Below are 23,076 nucleotides of genomic sequence, written 5' to 3' on the forward strand. Positions count from 1 at the left end.
GATCCTTTGGTCCAGATGTGGCAAATTATGACACACAAGAATTCATCTCTGTCACAAATTGCTACCATTGTGTAATCTCTATTTTACATTTGGACACAAAAGAAAGGTACTTTTATTATTTGGAAAAGCATTCTCCAGAGTTAAACTGCATGGGTATGGTATGTAACCTCCTAAATGAAGGTGTTATTTCTTTATTAGTCTCTTTCCATTGTAGATTAGGCTGTCAGGAGTAGCTCAGGAACATGAGTACTGACCTGAGGACTGACTGTCACAAATGAGGACACAAACCACAAACTGGTTGTGTGTTCTACAATTAGATTTCACCAACCAAGTATCAAGTGTGAACTCCTCAAGCACTGTAACAGTTTTACCATGGAGTTATAGACAATCTCCTACGGGACTGGTTTCAGAGTGGTAGCCGTGTTAATATGTATCAGCAAAAAGAACGAGGAATACTTGTGGCACCTTAGAGACTAACAAATTTATTTGAGCATAAGCTTTCATGGGCTAAAGTCCACTTCATCAGATGCATGCAGTGGAAAATACAGTAGGAAGATATATAAGTCTTGCCACCCACACAAGCCTACCTTTTTGATAGATGGTCCAAATCACAACAATATTCTGGTTTCTCCCAATCCCAAAGGACCAGTCACTTACCCCAGGTCAATTGCACATCAGATCTCAAACCAAAGACAAGGCTTGTAACCAATCCTATAATAAATTAACCAACGATTTATTGGCTAAGAGAAGGAAATGAGAGTTATTTAAAAGATTAAAGCAGGCAAATGTACACACACGAATGAGTTACAATCATAACTTTCAAAAGGTAATGCTAAGATGATAAGCAAGCTCTGTGTGTCCTTTAGGACTAGCCCAAGCTGAGCAACTGCAGCTCTCTCACTTTGTGCCTAAAACATCTTCCCTCCCTCCACCTCCAAGCAGCATAGAGATAAAGTTCCTTTCGGCCAGGCATTGTTATTCCCTTCACCCAGAGTTCAAACTGATTGCTTATGCCATCAACTAAGTCTTTTGTCCACAATGTTCCACAATAGCTTGTCTGATGTCTGAAGACCTTCTTGTGTTGAACAGGAGATGACACCTCCTGTGATACACTAGTATTTCACACTTGGCAATGCTTCTCTCCTGACTGTGGGGTTTTCCCGGTTTCACAACAAACACTTTTATAGTTACCAAGCAGATACTTAAATGTTACCCTATAAGATAGGATGCAGGTGTTATAAGTGAGATTAATGCAGGCAGCAACTGACAACCATTTCAGAAAGTCCAAATACTGAACACATCTCTATAAATCTAATGCCTATTTTAACAACACTAACAGGTGAGCCAGACTGGTTTCCAACAATGCATTTGTCAGTGTTCAGTGAGGCCTAGGGGTCTTGGCATGAGCTGACACCTGGTCCGCCAGCATTACACAGGCCACATAGTTTCTGTAGTACATAAACATTTAATGGACACAGGACACTGACAGAAATGTGAAGCAGTGTAAACAGCACTAGAAATACTTATGAATACCTTTTAAACACAAGCTATTAGATGGAAAATCTCCCATTGTTCCTTATTCAGACTTTGCCCTATTGTCACTGTGACACATATTAAACACATTTTCAGCACAAAGTTTCTGTACTTTGGCACACACATCAAAGCCCATTGCCCTCTGGTCTTACTTTTGAAACATTTTCTCCGGGCTTTTCCTCACTGTTAAAACTGAAGTGCCTTGTCCTCACTGGGCTCTTACCTCAGAATAGCTCCTGCACCTTAGTTACTCCAAGGTTAAAAAAAATACCTTTTTCAGCAGTGAGGAAAAGGCCTAGTGGCTACATTCATCAAGGCATTTAGATGCTGTGACTCCGATTGTCACAAAGCTTAACTTTTAAGTATCTAGAAAGTCACAGGATTGACTCTGTGATCCACAAAGCCTGAGTTAGGCACTTAGACACCTTGTACAATGAATGGGAAGGGATACGCACCTTAGAGTGTGATCCACAAAAGCTGGCATGCTAGGCAGGGAGATGCCTAAGCTAGCCAATGGGAGATGCCAACAGAGAATGTGTCCTAAGCAACACATGGCTCAGAGTTTGGTACAGAATTCCCAACTACAAGTAGATGCGAGTTCTGCCCTGCAATCTACGAATAGGAACCCATCTCCTGGAGTCAGGTGGCTCAGGCACCTCCGGAGCCTAATTCCACACAAAATGGTCAAAGGAGAATGGTGCCCATCTTAGAACATAGGCACTGACTTCTGCTCACATCGGAGGGTGCTCGACCCCCCCCGCTCCCAGCTCAGCCCCAACTCCATCCTTGCCCCACTCCCTCCCACCCCTGCCCCACCCCCATTCCAATTCCTTCCCCAAATCCCTGCCCCCAACTTCCCCAAAGTCCCTGCCCCAACTCTGCCCCCTCCCTGCCCCCATTCCAACTCCTTCCCCAAATCCCCACCCCGACTCCATCCCTGCCCCACCCCCATTCCAACTCCTTCCCCAAATCCCTGCCCCCAACTTCCCCAAAGTCCCTGCCCCAACTCTGCCCCCTCCCTGCCCCCATTCCAACTCCTTCCCCAAATCCCCGCCCCTGACTCCACCCCTGCCCTGCCCCTTCCCTCTCCCTCCCCCATTCCAACCCCTTCCCCAAAGTCCCTGCCCCAACTCCGCCCCCTCCCTACCCCTATTCTATCTCCCCTGAGTGCATCACATTCCCACTACTCCCCCTCCCTCCCGGAGCTTGCTACACCACCAAATAGCTGTTTGGAGGTGACAAGTGCTGGGAGGTAGGCAAAGGAGCGGGGACGCGGCACGCTTAGGGGAGGAGGCAGAGGCAGAGGTAAGGTGGGGGGGGAGGGGAGTTTGGCTGCCTGCAAACACCAATTTTTCCCTGTGGGTGCTCCAGCCCTGGAGCACCCACGGAGTTGGCGTCTATGTCTTTGAACTTTTAGGCCACTGGTTAGCCCCTAGGATGTGGGAGATCCCTTTTCAAGGCCTTTCTCCTTCTCTGATGGGGTAATTGAGCCAAGGTCTCCCACTTCTGATGTGAGTGCACTGACCCCTACACTAGAAGTTACAAAGGGTGGGGTGACACCATGTCCTCCTCCTCTGACCAGATTTTCATTGTGACCTGATCAAATAGGAAGGCTCTGAGCATGGCTACAGGACTGGGCCACACAAGCAAGATTAGCATTTGCCCGCCCATTGTCCATAGTTTGTGCATCGTTCTGGGACTTAGGCAGGAGACAGGCATCCAGCAGCCTAGAGTAAAGCAGCAAGGAACATGCTCTGAAGCAAAAACTAAGGCCCCATCTACACTGGTAAGTTTCTGCACAGTAAAGCAGCTTTCTGTGCTGTAACTCCCGAGGTTCACACACTGCCAAGCCACTCAGTGCGCAGAAACTGCGCAGTTGTAGCGCTCTAAAAAAAACACCCTGACAAGAGGCGTAGAGCTTTCTGGGCTGTGGCTACAGCACTGTGGTGCCAGTGTAGACATCATGGCAATTACAGTGCTGTGATTGGCTTCCCGGAGGTGTCCCAAAATGCCTGTTCTCACCTCTCTGATCATCGGTTTGAACTCTACTGCCCTGCCCTCAGGTGGCCAACTGTCATCCCCACCCTGTATATTCCTTTGCAAATTTGAAAGTCCCCTTCCTGTTTGCTTGGTGATGCATGCAGTGGTCTCAGTGCATCTTTCCAGGTGGCCATGCCGGCTCCATGCACCATGCGATCCCCTGCTTGGAGCAATGCCGAGCTGCTGGACCTCATTGGCATTTGGAGAGAGGAGGCTGTCCAGTTCCAGCTGCGCTCCAGCCATAGGAATTATGATACCTATGGAAAGATTTCAAGTTGCATGATAGAAAGGGGCCATGACCAGGACACATTGCAGTGTAGGGTAAAAGTGAAGGAGCTGCGGAACGCCTACCACAAGGCGCGGAAGGTAAACCACTGCTCCGGTGCTGTGCCCATGAGCTGCTGGTTCTACAAAGAGCTGGACATGATACTTGGTGGTGACCCCACCTCCACTGCGAAGGCCCCTATGGATACTTCATTGGCTCATGTGCCAGTGGACAGTGGACCGAGCCAGGAGAAGGAAATCTTGGATGAAGAGGGGGAGGGGGACCCAGAGGCAGAGGATGGCTCAGAGGCCAGAGATGCATGCAGTCAGGAGCTCTTTTCTACCCTGGAGGAGCCTAGCCAGTCACAGCAGTCGGATCTTGGCAAAGCGGAAACAGGAGAGAAGGCCCCTGGTAAGTGGATCTGATTTGCGGAATTTCTGAAGCGATTTGTTGGGGGCAGGAGCGTTACAGAAAGCAGGCTTGTCTCCCACCACATGCCTATTCTGAGCTGTGGAACAGGCTGTTGATTGACTCCCTCACTTCATGGGAATCTCCCCCAGAGATCTCCAGGAAACTCTCGTGGAGATACAGGGCAATCTGCTGCTGCAGGCTCCTCAGCAGAGCTGCTTTGTTTCTTGCCCCATTAACGGTAACTTTCCCATGCCGCTTTGCCGTGATGTTGTGGGGGGACCATTGCTGCACACAGGCGAGCCACACAGGGGCCAGGGCAGAAGCTGCAGGCTTCGAGAAGACCCTCCCTTTATTCCCTGCTCACCCTCAGCAGCAAGATATCTTCCATAATGATCACATCCTGTGGAAAGTGTGGGGACAGAAATGATTATGAAGCCCCCCCCGCCCAGTGCTGGCTCTCCCCAAGAATCATGTGCCCAGTGTTAAGCAGGGTCCAGGAAGAGTGATTCATCTTGGCCCTGTGGCTACTCACCATTTTGGGGGTCTTGTGGCTCATGTGTTGTAATAAATATAAAGGGAAGGCTAACCACCTTTAAATCCCTCCTAGCCAGAGGAAAAAACCCTTTCACCTGTAAAGCGTTAAGAAGAGAGAAAAGAGGACAAAAAAGCAGAGACAAAAGGGCATTCTTTTGTGAGCTGGAGTTTTCTCTACCTAAAGGCAAGGTAGTTAACCTCCTGCAGGCAAATTCACAAGTCTTCACAGACCTGGAGTTGATTTTTTTTTTCACCTAAGAGCAACTAGAGGGGTTTTCTGTCTATTTGCCTGGAGAGAAAGGTGTTAGGGGTTTTTTGGGGGGGATTTTTCTGTAGGCTGACAATCACTATCAGAGAACACAGGTATCCGGTTACAGCACAACCTATATATATATATATATTTTTTTTTTTTGACAAGCCAAGTTTTTTGTTTGTTTGTTTTATTTCTAACTCTCGGGTGTAAAATTAGTTAAAAACAGAGAGGCTAACATGACAGAATCCAAGGCACAACACAAATTGGAGTTAACCAAACTGGAGGCAGCGAAAGAGGCAGAGAAAGCCCTAGAGGCTGCCCACAGGAGAGCTATGGAGGCAAGGGAAAAAGAACTGGAGGAGAAGGAAAAAGAGAGGAAGCATGCACTGGAGATGGAGAAGGTAAGGGCTGAGTGAAATCTACTGGATAACCCTAACAATCCTTCCCCAACAATCCACAAATGGGAGCGACTATGTCCAAAGTATAATGAATCCAGTGATATTGCTGAATATTTTCTCACCTTTGAGAGATTGTGCACTCTCCATAAAATTCCTAAAGCTCACAAGATGACCACATTGGTCGCAAAATTGACTGGAAGAGCTCTGGACATATTCAATAAGATGCCTATTGATGAGGCTTCTGATGAGAATAAGTTCAAGGATTTGGTTTTAAAGCAATTTCAAATTACACCTGAAACGTACAGAGTAAAATTTCGAACCCTTAAGAGAGGGCCTGGATGAAGTAATGTGGCTTATCTAAACCAGATGAAGGTTCTGTTAGATAAATGGGTCCAGAGAAGGGGTGTCACTAGCTTTGATGGAATGTGTGATTTGATACCTCAGGAGCAATTCCTGAATATGTCCAAGGAGGAAATAAAACAGTGTTTATGGGATAAGGAAATGGACTCAGCAGGAAGTCTTGCTTCTTATGCTGATCGATACGAGCAGTCCCAGACTGCCAGAGAGGCGGGGCAAACCGGAACAAAATGGATGGAGGGAGGAGAGAGAAACAACCCTGGTCGCAGTTGGAGCGGATACCAGAAAGGACACCCTCAGACCACACCCTACTACCAGGGGCAGCTCAAGGCCCCAACCATACACCAAGGAATACTCTAGACACCTTATCGTCCTGCCACACCGTTATCCAGCAACCCACCTCACCCCAGTGATCCATCAGCTGGACGATGTTTTAAATGTAATGAGCCAGGGCAAGTGAAGGCCAACTACCCCAAGAACCCCAGTAGATTACAGTTCATTGTACTGGAATCACACCAGAGGTCCTCAGGCCCAGATACCTCCCAGATACCCTTGGAGCAGAGGGAAACTGTGAATGTGGGCGGGAAGGTCACCGCGTGGAGGGACACCGGATCGCAAGTGTCAGCTATCCATGCTTCCTTAGTGGACTCCAATTTAATCAACCCAGAGATCCAAGTGATAATTCAACCCTTCAAATCCAACTCTTTCAATTTGCCTACAGCCAGGTTGCCTGTCCAGTACAAGGACTGGTCAGGAATGTGGACTTTTGCAGTCTATGATGATTGTCCCATCCCCATGCTGTTGGAGGAAGACTTGGCCAATCATGTGAAGCTAACCAAGAGGGTGGGAATGGTAACCCGCAGCCAGACTAATCAAGCCGTCACGCCTAGCTCTGTTCCGGAAACTTCTACCAGGACCTGGTCAGAAGTGATGGAACCAGACCCCATGCCAATGTCTGCAACAGCAGTAGTGGATCCAGTCCCAGAGACCCAGACAGAGCCAGTCCCAGAACCGGAACCAGTGGAACAACCAGCACCAGACCCATTGCCAACCCTGAATTGCAACCCCAACACCAGAGGGCCCCACCAAACCTGAACCGGCAGCAGCCGATAACCCTACACAAGAGGCTCAGCTGGAGCCTGAACCCCAACATAGTGCACCAGCAGAGAGCAGTTCACAGTCAACGGAAACAGCCCCATCCCCTACATCGCTTCCAGAGGGACCAAGCCTAGGTCCACAATCCAATGAGGAACTGATGTCTCGAGCATCAAAAGAACAGTTCCAGACCGAACAGAAAGCAGATGAAAGCCTCCAGAGAGCTTGAACGGTGGCCCGGAGCAACCCACCGCCTCTCAGCTCTTCTAATCAATCCAGGTTTGTTGTAGAAAGAGGACTTTTATACAAGGAAACTCTTTCTGATGGACACCAGGAAGACTGGCATCCTCGGAGACAGTTGGTAGTTCCAACTAAATACCGGGCCAAGCTCTTGAACTTAGCCCACGATCATCCTAGTGGCCATGCTTGGGTGAACAGGACCAAAGACCATTTGGGGAGGTCATTCCACTGGGAGGGAATGGGCAAGGATGTTTCTACCTATGTCTGGTCTTGTGAGGTATGCCAAAGAGTGGGAAAACCCCAAGACTAGGTCAAAGCCCCTCTCCAGCCACTCCCCATCATTGAAGTTCCATTCCAGTGAGTAGCTGTGGATATTCTGGGTCCTTTTCCGAAAAAGACACCCAGAGGAAAGCAGTACATACTGACTTTCATGGATTTTGCCACCCGATGGCCGGAAGCAGTAGCTCTAAACAACCCCAGGGCTAAAAGTGTGTGCCAAGCACTAGCAGACATTTTTGCCAGGGTAGGTTGGCCCTCTGACATCCTCACAGATGCAGGAACTAATTTCCTGGCAGGAACTATGGAAAGCCTTTGGGAAGCTCATGGGGTGAATCACTTGGTTGCCACCCCTTACCATCATCAAACAAGTGGCCTGGTGGAGATATTTAATGGGACTTTGGGGGCCATGATACATAAATTCGTAAATGAGCACTCCAATGATTGGGACCTAGTGTTGCAGCAGTTGCTCTTTGCCTACAGAGCTGTACCACATCCCAGTTTAGGGTTTTCACCATTTGAACTTGTATATGGCTGGGAGGTTAAGGGGCCATTACAGTTGGTGAAGCAGCAATGGGAGGGGTTTACACCTTCTCCAGGAACTAACATTCTGGACTTTGTAACCAACCTACAAAACACCCTCCGAACATCTTTAGCCCTTGCTAAAGAAAACCTACAGGATGCTCAAAAAGAGCAAAAAGCCTGGTATTATAAACATGCCAGAGAGTGTTCCTTCAAAGTAGGGTACCAGGTTATGGTCTTAAAGGCGCTCCAGGCCCATAAAATGGAAGTGTCGTGGAAAGGGCCATTCACGGTCCAGGAGCACCTGGGAGCTGTTAATTATCTCATAGCATTCCCCAGGGCAAAGCGAAAGCCTAAGGTGTACCATAATAATTCTCTAAAGCCCTTTTATTCCGGAGAATTAAAGATTTGTCAGTATACAGCCCAGGGAGGAGACGACGCTGAGTGGCCTGAAGGTGTTTACTACTGAAGGGAAAAGTGATGATTGTGTGGAAGAGGTGAACCTCTCATAGAATCATAGAATCACAGAATATCAGGGTTGGAAGGGACCTCAGGAGGTCATCTAGTCCAACCCCCTGCTCAAAGCAGGACCAATCCCCAATTAAATCATCCCAGCCAGGGCTTTGTCAAGCCTGACTTTAAAAACATCTAAGGAAGGAGATTCTACCACCTCCCTAGGTAACGCATTCCAGTGTTTCACCACCCTCCTAGTGAAAAAGTTTTTCCTAATATCCAACCTAAATCTCCCCCACTGCAACTTGAGACCATTACTCCTTGTCCTGTCCTCTTCTACCACTGAGAATAGTCTAGAACCATCCTCTTTGGAACCACCTCTCAGGTAGTTGAAAGCAGCTATCAAATCCCCCCTCATTCTTCTCTTCTGCAGACTAAACAATCCCAGTTCCCTCAGCCTCTCCTCATAAGTCATGTGTTCCAGACCCCTAATCATTTTTGTTGCCCTTCGCTGGACTCTCTCCAATTTATCCACATCCTTCTTGTAGTGTGGGGCCCAAAACTGGACACAGTACTCCAGATGAGGCCTCACCAATGTCGAATAGAGGGGAACGATCACGTCTCTCAATCTGCTGGCTATGCCCCTACTTATACATCCCAAAATGCCATTGGCCTTCTTGGCAACAAGGGCACACTGTTGACTCATATCCAGCTTCTCGTTCACTGTCACCCCTAGGTCCTTTTCTGCAGAACTGCTGCCTAGCCATTCAGTCCCTAGTCTGTAGCGGTGCATTGGATTCTTCCGTCCTAAGTGCAGGACCCTGCACTTATCCTTGTTGAACCTCATCAGATTTCTTTTGGCCCAATCCTCCAATTTGTCTAGGTCCCTCTGTATCCTATCCCTGCCCTCCAGTGTATCTACCACTCCTCCTAGTTTAGTATCATCCGCAAATTTGCTGAGAGTGCAATCCACACCATCCTCCAGATCATTTATGAAGATATTGAACAAAACCGGCCCCAGAACCGACCCTTGGGGCACTCCACTTGATACCGGCTGCCAACTAGACATGGAGCCATTGATCACTACCCATTGAGCCCGATAATCTAGCTAACTTTCTACCCACCTTATAGTGCATTCATCCAGCCCATACTTCTTTAACTTGCTGACAAGAATACTATGGGAGACCGTGTCAAAAGCTTTGCTAAAGTCAAGAAACAATACATGCTTTCCCTTCATCCACAGAACCAGTAATCTCATCATAGAAGGTGATTAGATTAGTCAGGCATGACCTTCCCTTGGTGAATCCATGCTGACTGTTCCTGATCACTTTCCTCTCGTGTAAGTGCTTCAGGATTGATTCCTTGAGGACCTGCTCCATGATTTTTCCGGGGACTGAGGTGAGGCTGACTGGCCTGTAGTTCCCAGGATCCTCCTTCTTCCCTTTTTTAAAGATTGGCACTACATTAGCCTTTTTCCAGTCATCCGGGACTTCCCCCGTTCGCCACGAGTTTTCAAAGATAATGGCCAATGGCTCTGCAATCACAGCCGCCGATTCCTTTAGCACTCTCAGATGCCAAGCGTCCGGCCCCATGGACTTGTGCACGTCCAGCTTTTCTAAATAGTCCCTAACCACCTCTTTCTCCACAGACGGCTGGCCACCTACTCCCCATGCTGTGATGCCCAGCACAGCAGTCTGGGAGTCTTGTTCGTGAAGACAGAGGCAAAAAAAGCATTGAGTACGTTAGCTTTTTCCACATCCTCTGTCACTAGGTTGCCTCCCTCATTCAGTAAGGGGCCCACACTTTCCTTGGCTTTCTTCTTGTTGCCAACATACCTGAAGAAACCCTTCTTGTTACTCTTAACATCTCTTGCTAGCTGCAGCTCCAGGTGTGATTTGGCCCTCCTGATTTCATTCCTACATGCCCGAGCAATATTTTTATACTCTTCCCTGGTCATTTGTCCAATCTTCCACTTCTTGTAAGCGTCTTTTTTATTTTTAAGATCTGCAAGGATTTCACCGTTAAGCCAAGCTGGTTGCTTGCCATATTTACTATTCTTTTGACACATCGGGATGGTTTGTCTCTGTAACCTCAATAGGGATTCCTTGAAATACAGCCAGCTCTCCTGGACTCCTTTCCCCTTCATGTTATTCCCCCAGGGGATCCTACCCATCAGTTCCCTGAGGGAGTCGAAGTCTGCTTTCCTGAAGTGCAGGGTCCGTATTCTGCTGCTTACCTTTCTTCCCTGTGTCAGGATCCTGAACTCAACCAACTCATGGTCACTGCCTCCCAGATTCCCATCCACTTTTGCTTCCCCCACTAATTCTTCCCGGTTTGTGAGCAGCAGGTCAAGAAAAGCTCCCCCCCTAGTTGGCTCCTCTAGCACTTGCACCAGGAAATTGTCCCCTACATTTTCCAAAAACTTCCTGGATTGTCTATGCACCGCTATAGTGCTCTCCCAGCAGATATCAGGAAGATTAAAGTCGCCCATGAGAACCAGGGCGTGCAATCTAGTAGCTTCTGCGAGTTGCCGGAAGAAAGCCTCATCCACCTCATCCCCCTGGTCCGGTGGTCTATAGCAGACTCCCACCACTACATCACTCTTGCTGCTCACACTTCTAAACTTAATCCAGAGACACTCAGGTTTTTCTGCAGTTTCATACCGGAGCTCTGAGCAGTCATACTGCTCCCTTACATACAGTGCTACTCCCCCACCTTTTCTGTCCTGCCTGTCCTTCCTGAACAGTTTATAACCATCCATGACAGTACTCCAGTCATGTGAGTTATCCCAACAAGTCTCTCTCCCTGACTCTTGGGTGTAGGCAGCGACAGCAGATCAAGGAGCTGTGCACTAGCTATGCGCCAACGTTCTCAGCCACCCCAGGACTGACTGAACGGACATACCACTCCATTGACACAGGTAATGCTCACCCAATTAAAGTCCAACCTTACCGGGTGTCTCCTCAAGCTAAAACTGCTATAGAACGGGAGATCCAGGATATGCTACAGATGGGGATAATCCACCCCTCTGGAAGTGCATGGGCATCTCCAGTGGTTCTAGTTCCCAAACCAGATGGGGAAATACGTTTTTGTGTGGACTACCGTAAGCTAAATGCTGTAACTCGCCCAGATAACTATCCAATGCCACGCACAGATGAATTATTAGAGAAACTGGGACGGGCCCAGTTCATCTCTACCTTGGACTTAACCAAGGGGTACTGGCAGGTACTGCTAGATGAATCTGCCAAGGAAAGGTCAGCCTTCACCACACATGTCGGGCTGTATGAATTTAATGTACTCCCTTTCGGGCTGCGGAATGCATCTGCCACCTTCCAAAGACTTGTCGATGGTCTCCTAGAGGATTAGGAGAATATGCAGTGGCCTACCTTGATGATGTGGCCATATTTTCGGATTCCTGGGCAGAACACCTGGAACATCTACAAAAAGTCTTTGAGCGCATAAGGGAGGCAGGACTAACTGTTAAGGCTAAGAAGTGTCAAATAGACCTAAACAGAGTGACTTACCTTGGATACCAGGTGGGTCAAGGAACGAAACTATCAACCCCCTACAGGTCAAAGTGGATGCTATCCAAAAGTGGCCTGTCCCAAAGTCAAAGAAACAGGTCCAATCTTTCTTAGGCTTGGCCGGATATTACAGGCGATTTGTACCGCAATACTGTCAAATCGCTACCCCACTGACAGACCTAACCAAAAAGAAACAGCCAAATGCCATTCAGTGGACCAAAGAGTGTCAGAAGGCCTTTAACTAGCTTAAAGCAACACTCATGTCTGACCCTGTGCTAAGGACCCCAGACTTTGACAAACCGTTCCTAGTAACCACAGATGCGTCCGAGCATGGTGTGGGAGCAGTTTTAATGCAGGAAGGACCGGATTAAGAATTCCACCATGTAGTGTTTCTCATCAAAAAGCTGTCTGAGAGGGAAAGCAACTGGTCAGTCAGTGAAAAAGAATGTTACGCCATTGTCTACGCTCTGGAAAAGCTACGCCCATATGTTTGGGGACGGCATTTCCACCTGCAAACCGACCATGCTGAGCTAAAGTGGCTTCATACCACCACGGAAAATAACAAAAAACGTATTCGGTGGAGTTTAGCTCTCTAAGATTTTGATTTCGACATCCAACACATCTCAGGAGCTTCTAACAAAGTGGCTGATGCACTCTCCCATGAAAGTTTCCCAGAATCAACTGGTTAAAATCATCCTTGAGATGTGGAAAATATTGTTAGTCTTTATATACTTGGTAGTATATTTAGAGGTGCATGTGTCTTATTAACTCTGTTTTTTCCTAGAGCTCCAGGAAGAAATCCCAGCCAGCGTTTCACCCTAGCTGAGATTTCCCCCCTGGCCAGAGGAAAAAAGCCTTTCACCTGTAAAGGGTTAAGAAGCTAAAGATAACCTCGCTGGCACCTGACCAAAATGACCAATGAGGAGACAAGATACTTTCAAAGCTGGAAGGGGGGGGAAAACAAAGGGTTCTCTCTGTCTGTGTGTTTTTTTCTTTGCCGGGACCAGAGCAAGAATGCAGGTCAGAACTCCTGTGAAGGGCTAATAAGCAATCTATTTAGATATGCGTGAGATTCTGTTTTGTTTAAATGGCTGATAAAATAAGTTGTGCTGAATGGAATGTATATTCCTGTTTTTGTGTCTTTTTGTAACTTAAGGTTTTGCCTAGAGAGATTCTCTATGTTTTGAATCCTGATTATCCTGTAAGGTATTTACCATCCTGATTTTACAGAGGTGATTCTTTTATTTTTTCTTCAATTAAAATTCTTCTTTAAGAACCTGATTGCTTTTTCATTGTTCTTAAGATCCAAGGGTTTGGGTCTGTGTTCACCTATGCAAATTGGTGAGGATTTTTATCAAGCCTTCCCCAGGAAAGGGGGTGTAGGGTTTGGGAGGATTTGGGGGGGAAAGACGTTTCTAAGTGGGTTTTTTCCCTGTTATATATTTGTTAGGCGCTTGGTGGTGGCAGCAATAAAGTCCAGGGGCAAAAGGTAAAATAGTTTGTACCTTGGGGAAGTTTTAACCTAAGCTGGTAAAAATAAGCTTAGGAGGTTTTTCATGCAGGTCCCCACCTCTGTACCCTAGAGTTCAGAGTGGGCTTGACATGTGTGCTTGCCTGCAGTCAGCCAGTTAGTTAGAGGTGTGTGAATATTGGCTGTGTTTTAAAGCACTGAATCAGTGTTCTCTGTGTTGCAAACAATACTTCTGTAAAATGTTGCATTTAAACTTCATAGGGATGACCTTGGGAGGCCAGCCTTCCTTTTCAGTGGCAGAATGGCTGCACAGAATAAGAAAGCGGCCACGAAGAACTAAGGAGGATTTTCTCCGTGTGGCTATGATGCACTCTGCCACTGAGAAACAGGAACTGAAGGAGTGGTGGGACAGCGACAAAAGGAACTGAAAGGAGAATGTGGCACACCAGAAAGAAGCCACAGAGCAGCTCTTAAACGTTATGTACACGCTCCAGGTGATACTAGCTCTTCAAAATGAGCAGCTCCGTGCCCCCCCTCCCCTGCAACCACTGTCACAAAACTCTTTCCCATGCGCCTCACCCCCCTACACACACACTGCCAACACACTGTTATCAACCTCCTGGCACCATTCTCTACCCGCAGCATTCCACTCCTCCCTCCTCACCGTCCAGCAGTGTGGACTCCCACTACCCACTGCACTCAACACCCATCCCTCTGCAGTTTGGCCTTGCTGAAGTACAGCACCCACTGCATTGTACTCCAAAGAAGAAGGTTGGGTATGATCCCTGGATATACACAAATCTGTAGCCGTCCCAGGATCCCTCCTACTGCAGAGACCTGCCTTTCCCCTGCTGATTTATTTTTGTCTTTTGACTATCTCCTCCAGTTGTTGTCTTTTAATAAAAGAATTGTGTTGGTTTGAAAGCAATCTTTAGTCTATTAAGTGAAAGCAAAAAGAGCACTGCAAAGCAACATGCAATTATGTTAAACCTCCTTATTGCATCATGGGCACCAGTCACCTCCTAGCACTACAAGCACTGCAATCCCAAACTTAGCAGTAAATAGTGACTTTCAGCTTCAAATTGCTGCCTCAAGGCATCCCTGATCCTTATGGTCCCGTGCTGTGCTCCTCTAATAGCCCTGGTCTCTGGCTGTTCAAACTCAGCCTCCAGGCACTGAGCCTCTGCGGTCCAGCCCTGAGTGAAGCTTTCATGCTTCCCTTCACAAATATTATGGAGCATACGGCACGCGGCTATAAGCATAGGAATACTGTCATTGGTCATGTCCAGCTTCCCATATAGGCATCGCCAGCGGGCTTTTAAATGGCCAAGTGCACACTCAACAGTCATTCTGCACTTGCTCAGCCTGTTGTTGAACTGCTCCTTGCTGGTGTCAAGTTGCCCCCTGTATGGCTTCATAAGCCATGGCATTGAGGGGTAGGCAGGGTCTCCCATGATCACAATGGGCATTTTGACTTCCCCTATGGTGATCTTCTGGTCGAGGCAGAAAGTCCCTGCTTGCAGCTTCTTGAACAGGCCTGTGTTCTGACAGATGAGTGTGTCATGCACCTTTCTGGACCAGCCTGTGTTAATGTCCTTGAAACACCCACGGTGATCCACAAGCGCGTGGAGAACCACTGAGAAATACCCCTTCCAATTAATGTACTTGGTGGCTAAGTGGCCTGGTGCCAGAATTGGAATATGCATGCCGTCTATCGCCCCTTTGCGGTTAGGGAAGCCCATTTTTGCAAAGCCATTGTGACAAAGCTCTGTCCTTCCCTCCGTGGGTCCCGCGTTTCCTGGTGGATTTCGCTAGCCTCAGAGGTTCACTGTGACCCTCCACGTAACCCTTCTTTCTCTAGAGACAAGGGTCACAGTCTACTGAGCCATTTTCGTCATAAGCCAGCAAGGGCTTATGGTGAAGGAGGAGGTGAGGAGAAGTTATCCTTCCTTGCACAGTCTCTGTTGTCTCCCAGTCTCAGTGATTAATCAGGGGGCAAAGGTGGCGGGGGGGGAGCCCAGGCCCACCCTCTACTCCGGGCTCCAGCCCAGGGACCCTAATAGTATCAGCTTTTAGAAACATGACGTGTACAATTCCCTGGGCTACTTCCCCCACAGCAGCCCTCACTTCCTCAAGCTCCACTTCACCCTTACCTCAGGGCCTCCTTCCTTGTGCCTGATAAGGTGTGTACTACTCAGCCTCTCCAATAGTGCAACTTCCTCCCACAGCTCCTGACATGCACACCCACCTGACTAACTGGGAGGCTTTTAACTAGTTTCAGCCAGCCCCTGATTGGCTTCAGGTGTCCCAATCAACCTAGCCTTCTCCCTGCCTTCTGGAAAGTTCTTAATTGGCCCCAGGTGTCTTAATTGACCTGGAGCAGCTTCCATTTCACTTAACCTGGTACCAGGGATTTGTTTAGCCTGGAGCTAATATATATCTCCCACTACTTTTCTATAGCCATCTGGCCTTGCCCCGTCACATATCCCCCCCCCTGCTCAACACCATAGAGTTGGGCAACTTGGGACACCAGGCAGTATGCTCATGACAGACCATCAGCGTTGCCATGGTGGCATCCAGCCCTGTGCCGTAAGCGGAACTGGAATGGTTGGAGGGATAAGAACCACCTGGTGACCCTTCCATTCTTTTCCTTATTCCGCTGCATCCACTGGAGGGTTTCATGGTCCGTCACAAGAGTAAATCGCTGGCCTAAGAGGTAATAACGCAGTGTCTCCATAGCCCATTTGACAGCAAGGCATTCTCTCTCAACTGCTGTGTATTTCTGTTCTCTTGGGAGAAGCTTTCTGCTTAGGTAGAGGATCGGGTGTTCCTCTTCTCCCACCATTTGCAACAGAACTGCTCCCAACCCCACCTCGGAAGCGTCTGTTTGTAAAATAAATTCCCTGTTAAAGTCTGGGGCTATGCGTACGGGGTCATTACAGAGGGCTGTCCGAAGGTCTGTAAATGCCCCCTCTGCTGCGTCGGTCCACTTTACCATGTCTGGACCTCGGGCCTTCACCAGGTCCGTTAGGGGACTTGCCCTAGTGGCAAAGTGGGGAATGAACCGTCGGTAGTAGCCTACCACACCTAGGAACGCGCAGACCTGCTTCTTTCGGGTCGGCCGGGGCCAGTTTTGAATTGCTTCTAGCTTATTCATTTGGGGCTTCACTATGCCCCTTCCCACAATATATCCCAGGTACCTAGCCTCTGCTAGTCCTATGGCGCATTGAGCAGGATTAGCAGTGAGGCCTGCCCGCCTTAAGGTGCGCAGTACTGCTTCAACTTTCTCCAAGTGCGTTCCCCAGTCTGGCGTATAGATGATGACATCATCTAGGTATGAAGCTGCATAACTAGTATGGGAGTGCAGCAGCTTATCCATGAGGCGCTGGAATGTGGCTGGGGCCCCATGTAGCCCAAAAGGGAGGACGGTGTACTGGAATAGCCCATCCGGGGTAGAGAATGCTGTCTTTTCTTTAGCTTCTTTGTTGCAGGATCGCACCCAGAGTCTGAAGCATTTTTCCTCCTTCGGCCATCCTTTCCTTCCATACTCTCTCTCTTCTTTTTCCCTTTTGAAGATTTAGCTGCCTTTAGACCCCCTCCCTCTTTTGGTGGAGCAGAGTTGTCCACCACTACGTGAACCAGTTGGGGATCCACTGACTTTATCTCACCAGTCTCAGTCACAGACACTTCCATAAGACGAGTGATGGGGTCTTGACAGGTCACAACACCACAGAGCCAGCTACTTTCATCCTCTGGTTGGTACACCTTAACCCTTTGGTCTTGGACACTGTAGGGACCTCTGCTAAATATTTTCTGAAGTTTCTGGTCACTAATTAATGCATTGACCGAGTCTCTCAGTGCAAATTGCTCCTGCAGAACTTGGTTCTGGCTCTCTGTTCCCATCTGAAACAGACATAATCCACTGGCATCGGACAGAAATCTCAGGTCTCGGTCCAGAAGAAATTCCACAGGAAGCACAGAGCCTAAACCCAGCTTATCTACTAAAGGAGTGAAGGTCAGTGCAGGCCACTGTGCAAGTGAGACCTGAGTTCCCTGAAGTAGAACTGGATCACTTCGAGAAGCCCATACCAGTGACCCTTCCAGCAGCAACACTATGACCTCTTCAGCATGAACTTTCACCCAGGCATGTTGATTCCAGTTGCAGCCATCAAACTCCACAAAGATCGCCAGGTCCTGGGGCACTGCTCCGCTCATGGCCCACATGGTGCCGCTCCACCAAGCCCGAGAGGGCAGGGCAGGCCCTGGCTCCAGCCCCACCACTTCACCTCACCCGGACTGGACGCCAGGAGCAGCAGGAGCTGCTTCCCCACTGGGGAAGCCGCTGTATCCGCCATCCCCGCCGGGTAGGAGCCTCCGGAGCTGCCCCAACGGTCGCCACCGCCCCGACACACCAAGCAAGTGGCCGCCCCGCGCTGGGCCTCTGAGTCCGAACACCGCCCGCCCCGATCATGCTAGGATCTCTGCCTTCAGACGGGTATAGTCAGTGGCATCCATGGCAGGCAAGTCAAAGTAGGCCTTCTGGGCCTCTCACATAAAAAAGGGGTGAGAATGCTGGCCCACTGCTTCTGGGGCCATGCCTCACGCTGAGCAGTCCTTTCGAATGAGAGGAGAGATGCCTCTATGTCATCGCCTGACGTCATCTTTGGCAGACAACCAGTGGCCCTCAGGGTTCGTGTCCCATCGGACCCCAGGGCCTGGGTGGTGAGGATCTTCAGCTGGTCCACCACCTCTCTCAAGAGGGCACGATCTTGGGTCGCCTGGCTCATCAATAATTGATTGGTTTCCTGCTGTAGCCACATAGACTCCTGTTGTGCCATTGCCTGAACCTGGGTGGCCTCCCGCTGGGCTGCTGTGGCTTGTACCAGCGCTCTGACCACCTCCTCCATTGTGGTACAAAGCAAACAAACCAAAACCAAAAAAAAAAAAAAAAATCCAAAACCCCAGTGCACTTTTTTTTCCCAAACCTCTTTCTTCCACCACGCTGTGAACAAAGTCCCACTCCTGACACCAATTGTGACAAAGCTCTGTCCTTGCCTCCGTGGGTCCCACGTTTCCTGGCAGATTTCGCTAGCCTTAGAGGCTCACTGTGACCCTCCACGTAACCCTTCTTTCTCTAGAGACAAGGATCACAGTCTACTGAGCCATTTTCATCATAAGCCAGCAAGGGAGGTGAGGAGAAGTTATCCTTCCTTGCACAGTCTCTGTTGTCTCCCAGTCTCAGTGTTTAATCAGGGGGCAAAGGTGGGGAGGGGGGAGCCCAGGCCCACCTTCTACTCCGGGCTCCAGCCCAGGGACCCTAATAGTATCAGCTATGGTAGCTGACCTTTTGAAACATGACGTACAATTCCCTGGGCTACTTCCCCCACAGCAGCCCTCAATTCCTCAAGCTCCACTTCACCCTTACCTCAGGGCCTCCTTCCTTGTGCCTGATATGGTGTGTACTACTCAGTCTCTCCAACAGTGCATCTTCCTCCCACAGCTCCTGACATGCACACCCACCTGACTAACTGGGAGGCTTTTAACTAGTTTCAGCCAGCCCCTGACTGGCTTCAGGTGTCCCAATCAACCTAGCCTTCTCCCTGCCTTCTGGAAAGTTCTTAATTGGCCCCAGGTGTCTTAATTGACCTGGAACAGCTTCCATTTCACTTAACCTGGTACCAGGGATTTGTTTAGCCTGGAGCTAATATATCTATCTCCCACTACTTTTCTATAGCCATGTGGCCTTGCCCCGTCACACCATCCACAATGTCATGCATGTTGCCCAGAGTCACGGTCTTTCAGACCAGGATGCAATTAATGGCCCTGCACACTTCCATCAACACAGAGGGGCGGTTGCATCTTTTTGCAGGACATCAAGAAACCAGATCGTGATGATTCAGAGAATGAGTTGACAGCAATGGAGTGTGCCTTGCACGTGGAAAAGAATGTGAACCAGTCACTCCTTGATCTGCACAAGCTGGCAACTGACAAGAATGACCCTCATTTGTGTGACTTCATTGAAACTCACTTGAAAGTCCAACCGTCGACTTTCCAACTCCGAACTGGTTACCGATCGGTAGCAGTCTGGAGTAGCCAGCTTCCACAGTGCAATTGCCACGCACTTCTCCAATGACAGGGCAGCTCTCATTCTTGGGTCCTTGCTCCGCAGGGCTGGGGCGAGCTCATCACATAGTCCCATGAAGGTGGCTTTCCTCATCCGAAAGTTCTGCAGCCACTGCTCGTCATCCCAGACGTGCATCACAATGTGATCCTACACTCAGTGCTTGTTTCCTGAGCCCAGAAGTGGCATTCCACGGTGGTCACCATCTCTGTGAATGCCACAAGCAATTTCGTGTCGTACCTACTATGCGTGGCGAGATCAATGTCGCACTCCTCTTGACTTTGTAGTTTAAGAAATAACTCCACTGCCACTCGTGAGGTGTTGGTCAGAGCAGCAGCATACTGGTCAGCAGTTCAGGATCCATTCCTGCAGCCTGAAAAAGACAGGGCATGCAGTACACAAACAGTTGAAAAATGGCGCCAAAGGCGGATGGAAGCACAGGGAATGCTGGGATGCAAAGGAATGCATCATGGGGCATTGGGACTGGACCCAGGATGCCCTGCGACCCCCTCTGCCTGCCCACAAATCTTAGTGGCAAAAGAGAAAGAGGTGCTCTGTGGGATAGGTGCCCAGAGTGCACTGCTCCAAAAAGCGCTGCAAGTGCCGCAAGCGCAGGAATACCAAGATGAGAGCGGCCCTGACAGTTGAGAAGCGAGTGGCAAGTGGTGATAGCTCTGTGGAAGCTTGCAATGCCTGACTGCTACCAGTCAGTCAGGAATCAATTTGGAGTGGGCAAGTCTACTGTGGGAGCTGCTGTGATTCAAGTAGTCAGGGCAATCAATAACCTTCTGCTAACAAGTGTAGTGACTCTGGGAAATGTGCAGGTCATACTGGATGGTTTTGCTGCAGTAGGGTTCCCTTACTGTGGTGGGGTGATAGACGGAACGCATATTCCTATCTTGGCACTGGACCACCATGCCAAACAGTACATAAACTGCAAGGGGTACTTCTCAATGGTGCTGCAAGCACTGGTGGATCACAAGGTACGTTTCACTGACATCAATATGGGATGGTCAGGAAAGGGGCATGATGCTCATGTAAGCAGAGTCAGGATGAGCTCTACCCTGACATCTGGTGGCGAGTCATGGTGGGTTGTGGAAAAGAACTTCAGGGGCTGATCTCATTTGCATAGGCACACCCACCCTGCCTTGATGGTCACTTTGGCTGCTGTAGGAGTCCCAGTTTTTCTGTTATTGGGGCAGGAATAAACTGTTGTTATCCTGATTATGTGAATCAAGGACAGTGGAACTGTACTTGGCCTTTTGTTATGATGGAGGGACTCACCATCAACTAAGCAGCAGTCGCTAGGCAAGGGTCATGGGTTCCAAAACCCAGTGAATGGAGAGAGACTGGGGATAGGTATTAATACTTTGTGGTGTGGGCCTTACATGCTAATTGCACTTCTTTTTCTCTTGACTATAGAATATTAGAGCTAATTTTGATTCTATTTGGAGTCTAGTTATAGACTGCTGAGTTGAATTCACTTTGGGCTAATGGTGCACCAGCACTGAGGCTTCCCAACTACATGGTGAAATCACAAAAGAGCTAAACTTACTAAGAGTTGAAATCACTGAGTGTTGTGTTAAGTAGTGGGGGACTCTGAAGATATATTGCGGAGCGGTTTGTGGGATGGCTGGCAGAGCAGAGCGGCTGGTGGAGCAGAGCAGTTTGTGGGACAGCTGGCAGAGCAGAGCAGTTTGTCGGATGCCTGGAGCAGCTCATTGGGGCGGCTGGCAGAGCGGAGCCCCATGGAGAGGTGGGGCAATCAGCTTTGGACCTCATAAGGTGCCCCTTAACCCCCCCGCATCTCCACCCAGGTTGGGAGGTAAAACTCTGCAGATAAACTTTTGAACTCTGGGGCTACCCAGACCAGGGACAGAGACTTTTGGGTTGTTGGACTTTTGGGACTTTGGGTGATTTTGGGTTGCTGGACTCAAGGACCAAAAGGAAAGGATACGCCCCAATTTGCTTGGGGTGGGTTTTTTGCTCATGGGTTGTGTTATGAATCCTGTTGGTGGTGTTTCCCCAACATAATGCCACATTGTTTCTCTGTTATTAAAAGGCTTTTTGCTACACTCAGACTCTGTGCTTGCAAGAGGGGAAGTATTGACTCTTGGAGACGCCCAGCAGGGGTGGTATATATTTGTCCCAGGTCACTGGGTTAGGGATTTGTGCAGGTTTTGCATTGTGTTATTGGAATGGAACCCCTAGATACCGAACCCGGCCCTTGTTGCAGCCAACTCTGACGGGCAGAAGGGTTACACTTGCATCTTTCGGAAATCCGGGCTGTCGAAAAGCTGCAAGAAGGGACTTTCTTCCAGACCAGAAAATTACCATTGGGGATGTTGAAATGCCTATATGTATCCTTGGGGACCCAGCCTACCCCTTGCTCCCATGGCTCATGAAGCCGTACACAAGCAGCCTGGACAGCAGTAAGGAGCAGTTCAACTATAGGCTGAGGAAGTGCAGAATGGTGGTAGAATGTGTCTTTGGAAGTTTAAAAGGGCACTGGCACTGTTTGCTGAGTAGGTTAGACCTCAGCGAAAGCAATATTCCCATTGTTATTGCTACTTACTCTGTGCTCCATAATATCTGTGAGAGTAAGGGCGGGGTGGGACGTTGAGGCAAATAGCCTGGCGGCCAATTTTGAGCAGCCAGACACCAGGGCAATTAGAAGAGCACAGCTAGGCGCGCTGTGCATCAGAGAGGCTTTGAAAGTCAGTTTCATGACTGGCCAGCTACGGTGTGCCCATTGTGTGTGTTTCTCCTTGATGCAAAACCGCCCCCTTTGTTGAATTTACTTCCCCGTAAGCCAGTCCCCCTCCCCACTTCGATCACAGCTGGCAAAGGAAATAAAGTCCCTATTGCTTTGAATCCATGCATTCTTTATTTACTAAAAAAAAAGTGAGATCATTGAAAAGGTAGCCTGGGTGGGGTAGGGGAGGAGGGAAGGACAAGGCCACATTGCTTATTGTAGTCACACTACAAATCAAAGCTGTTTGAATGACAGCCTTCTGTTGCTTAGGCCATCCTGTGGAGTGGAGTGGCTGGGTGCCGGGAGCCTCCCAACCCCGCATTCTTGGGTGTCTGGGTGAGGAAGATATGGAACTTGGCAAGGAGGGCAGCCAGTTATACAGAGGCAACTATGCTCTTGTTGCCTTTCCTGCAGCTCCACCAGATGCCTGATCATGTCTGTTTGCTCCCCCATTAGCCTCAGCATCTCCTCCTGCATGTTCTGATCATGCTCACTGTATGTTTTCCTGGCCTCTGCCACCAAATGCCTCCATGCATTCAGCTGTGCCCTATCAGTGCGGGAAGACTGCATGAGGTCGGAAAACAAGTCGTCGCGAGTGCATTTTTACGCTTCTAATCTGTGATAACCTCAGGGACGGAGATGATACGGGGAGCATAGAAACATTTGCACCTGCATGGGGATAAAAAGGGAGAGTAAAATTTAAGATGATACACTTCTGAGAACAAAGGGGAGACTTTTTCATAGTAAATCAAGCAATTCACAGCAGACAGCACATGTGTTTTAGGTACAAGGTCGCATTTTGCCTTTTATATTGAGTGCGTGCCGCTA

The 23,076-nt window shown here is 48.9% G+C and overlaps 1 protein-coding gene across 1 annotated transcript; it reads right to left on the reverse strand.

Moving 5' to 3' along the window:
- Positions 1-12,248: 12,248 nt before the first annotated feature.
- On the reverse strand, positions 12,249-18,033 carry LOC102940552 (lysine-specific demethylase 3B-like). The gene is made up of 3 exons (XM_043528504.1): positions 17,976-18,033; positions 16,836-17,658; positions 12,249-12,309 (listed from the first exon to the last, which is right to left on the reverse strand). The coding sequence occupies exons 1-3, from the start codon at positions 18,031-18,033 to the stop codon at positions 12,249-12,251; spliced, it is 942 nt and encodes a 313-aa protein (XP_043384439.1).
- Between the last annotated feature and the right edge of the window lie 5,043 nt (positions 18,034-23,076).

Source organism: Chelonia mydas, chromosome 14, assembly GCF_015237465.2.
Source record: "Chelonia mydas isolate rCheMyd1 chromosome 14, rCheMyd1.pri.v2, whole genome shotgun sequence".
Classification (NCBI taxonomy): Eukaryota; Metazoa; Chordata; order Testudines; family Cheloniidae; genus Chelonia; species Chelonia mydas.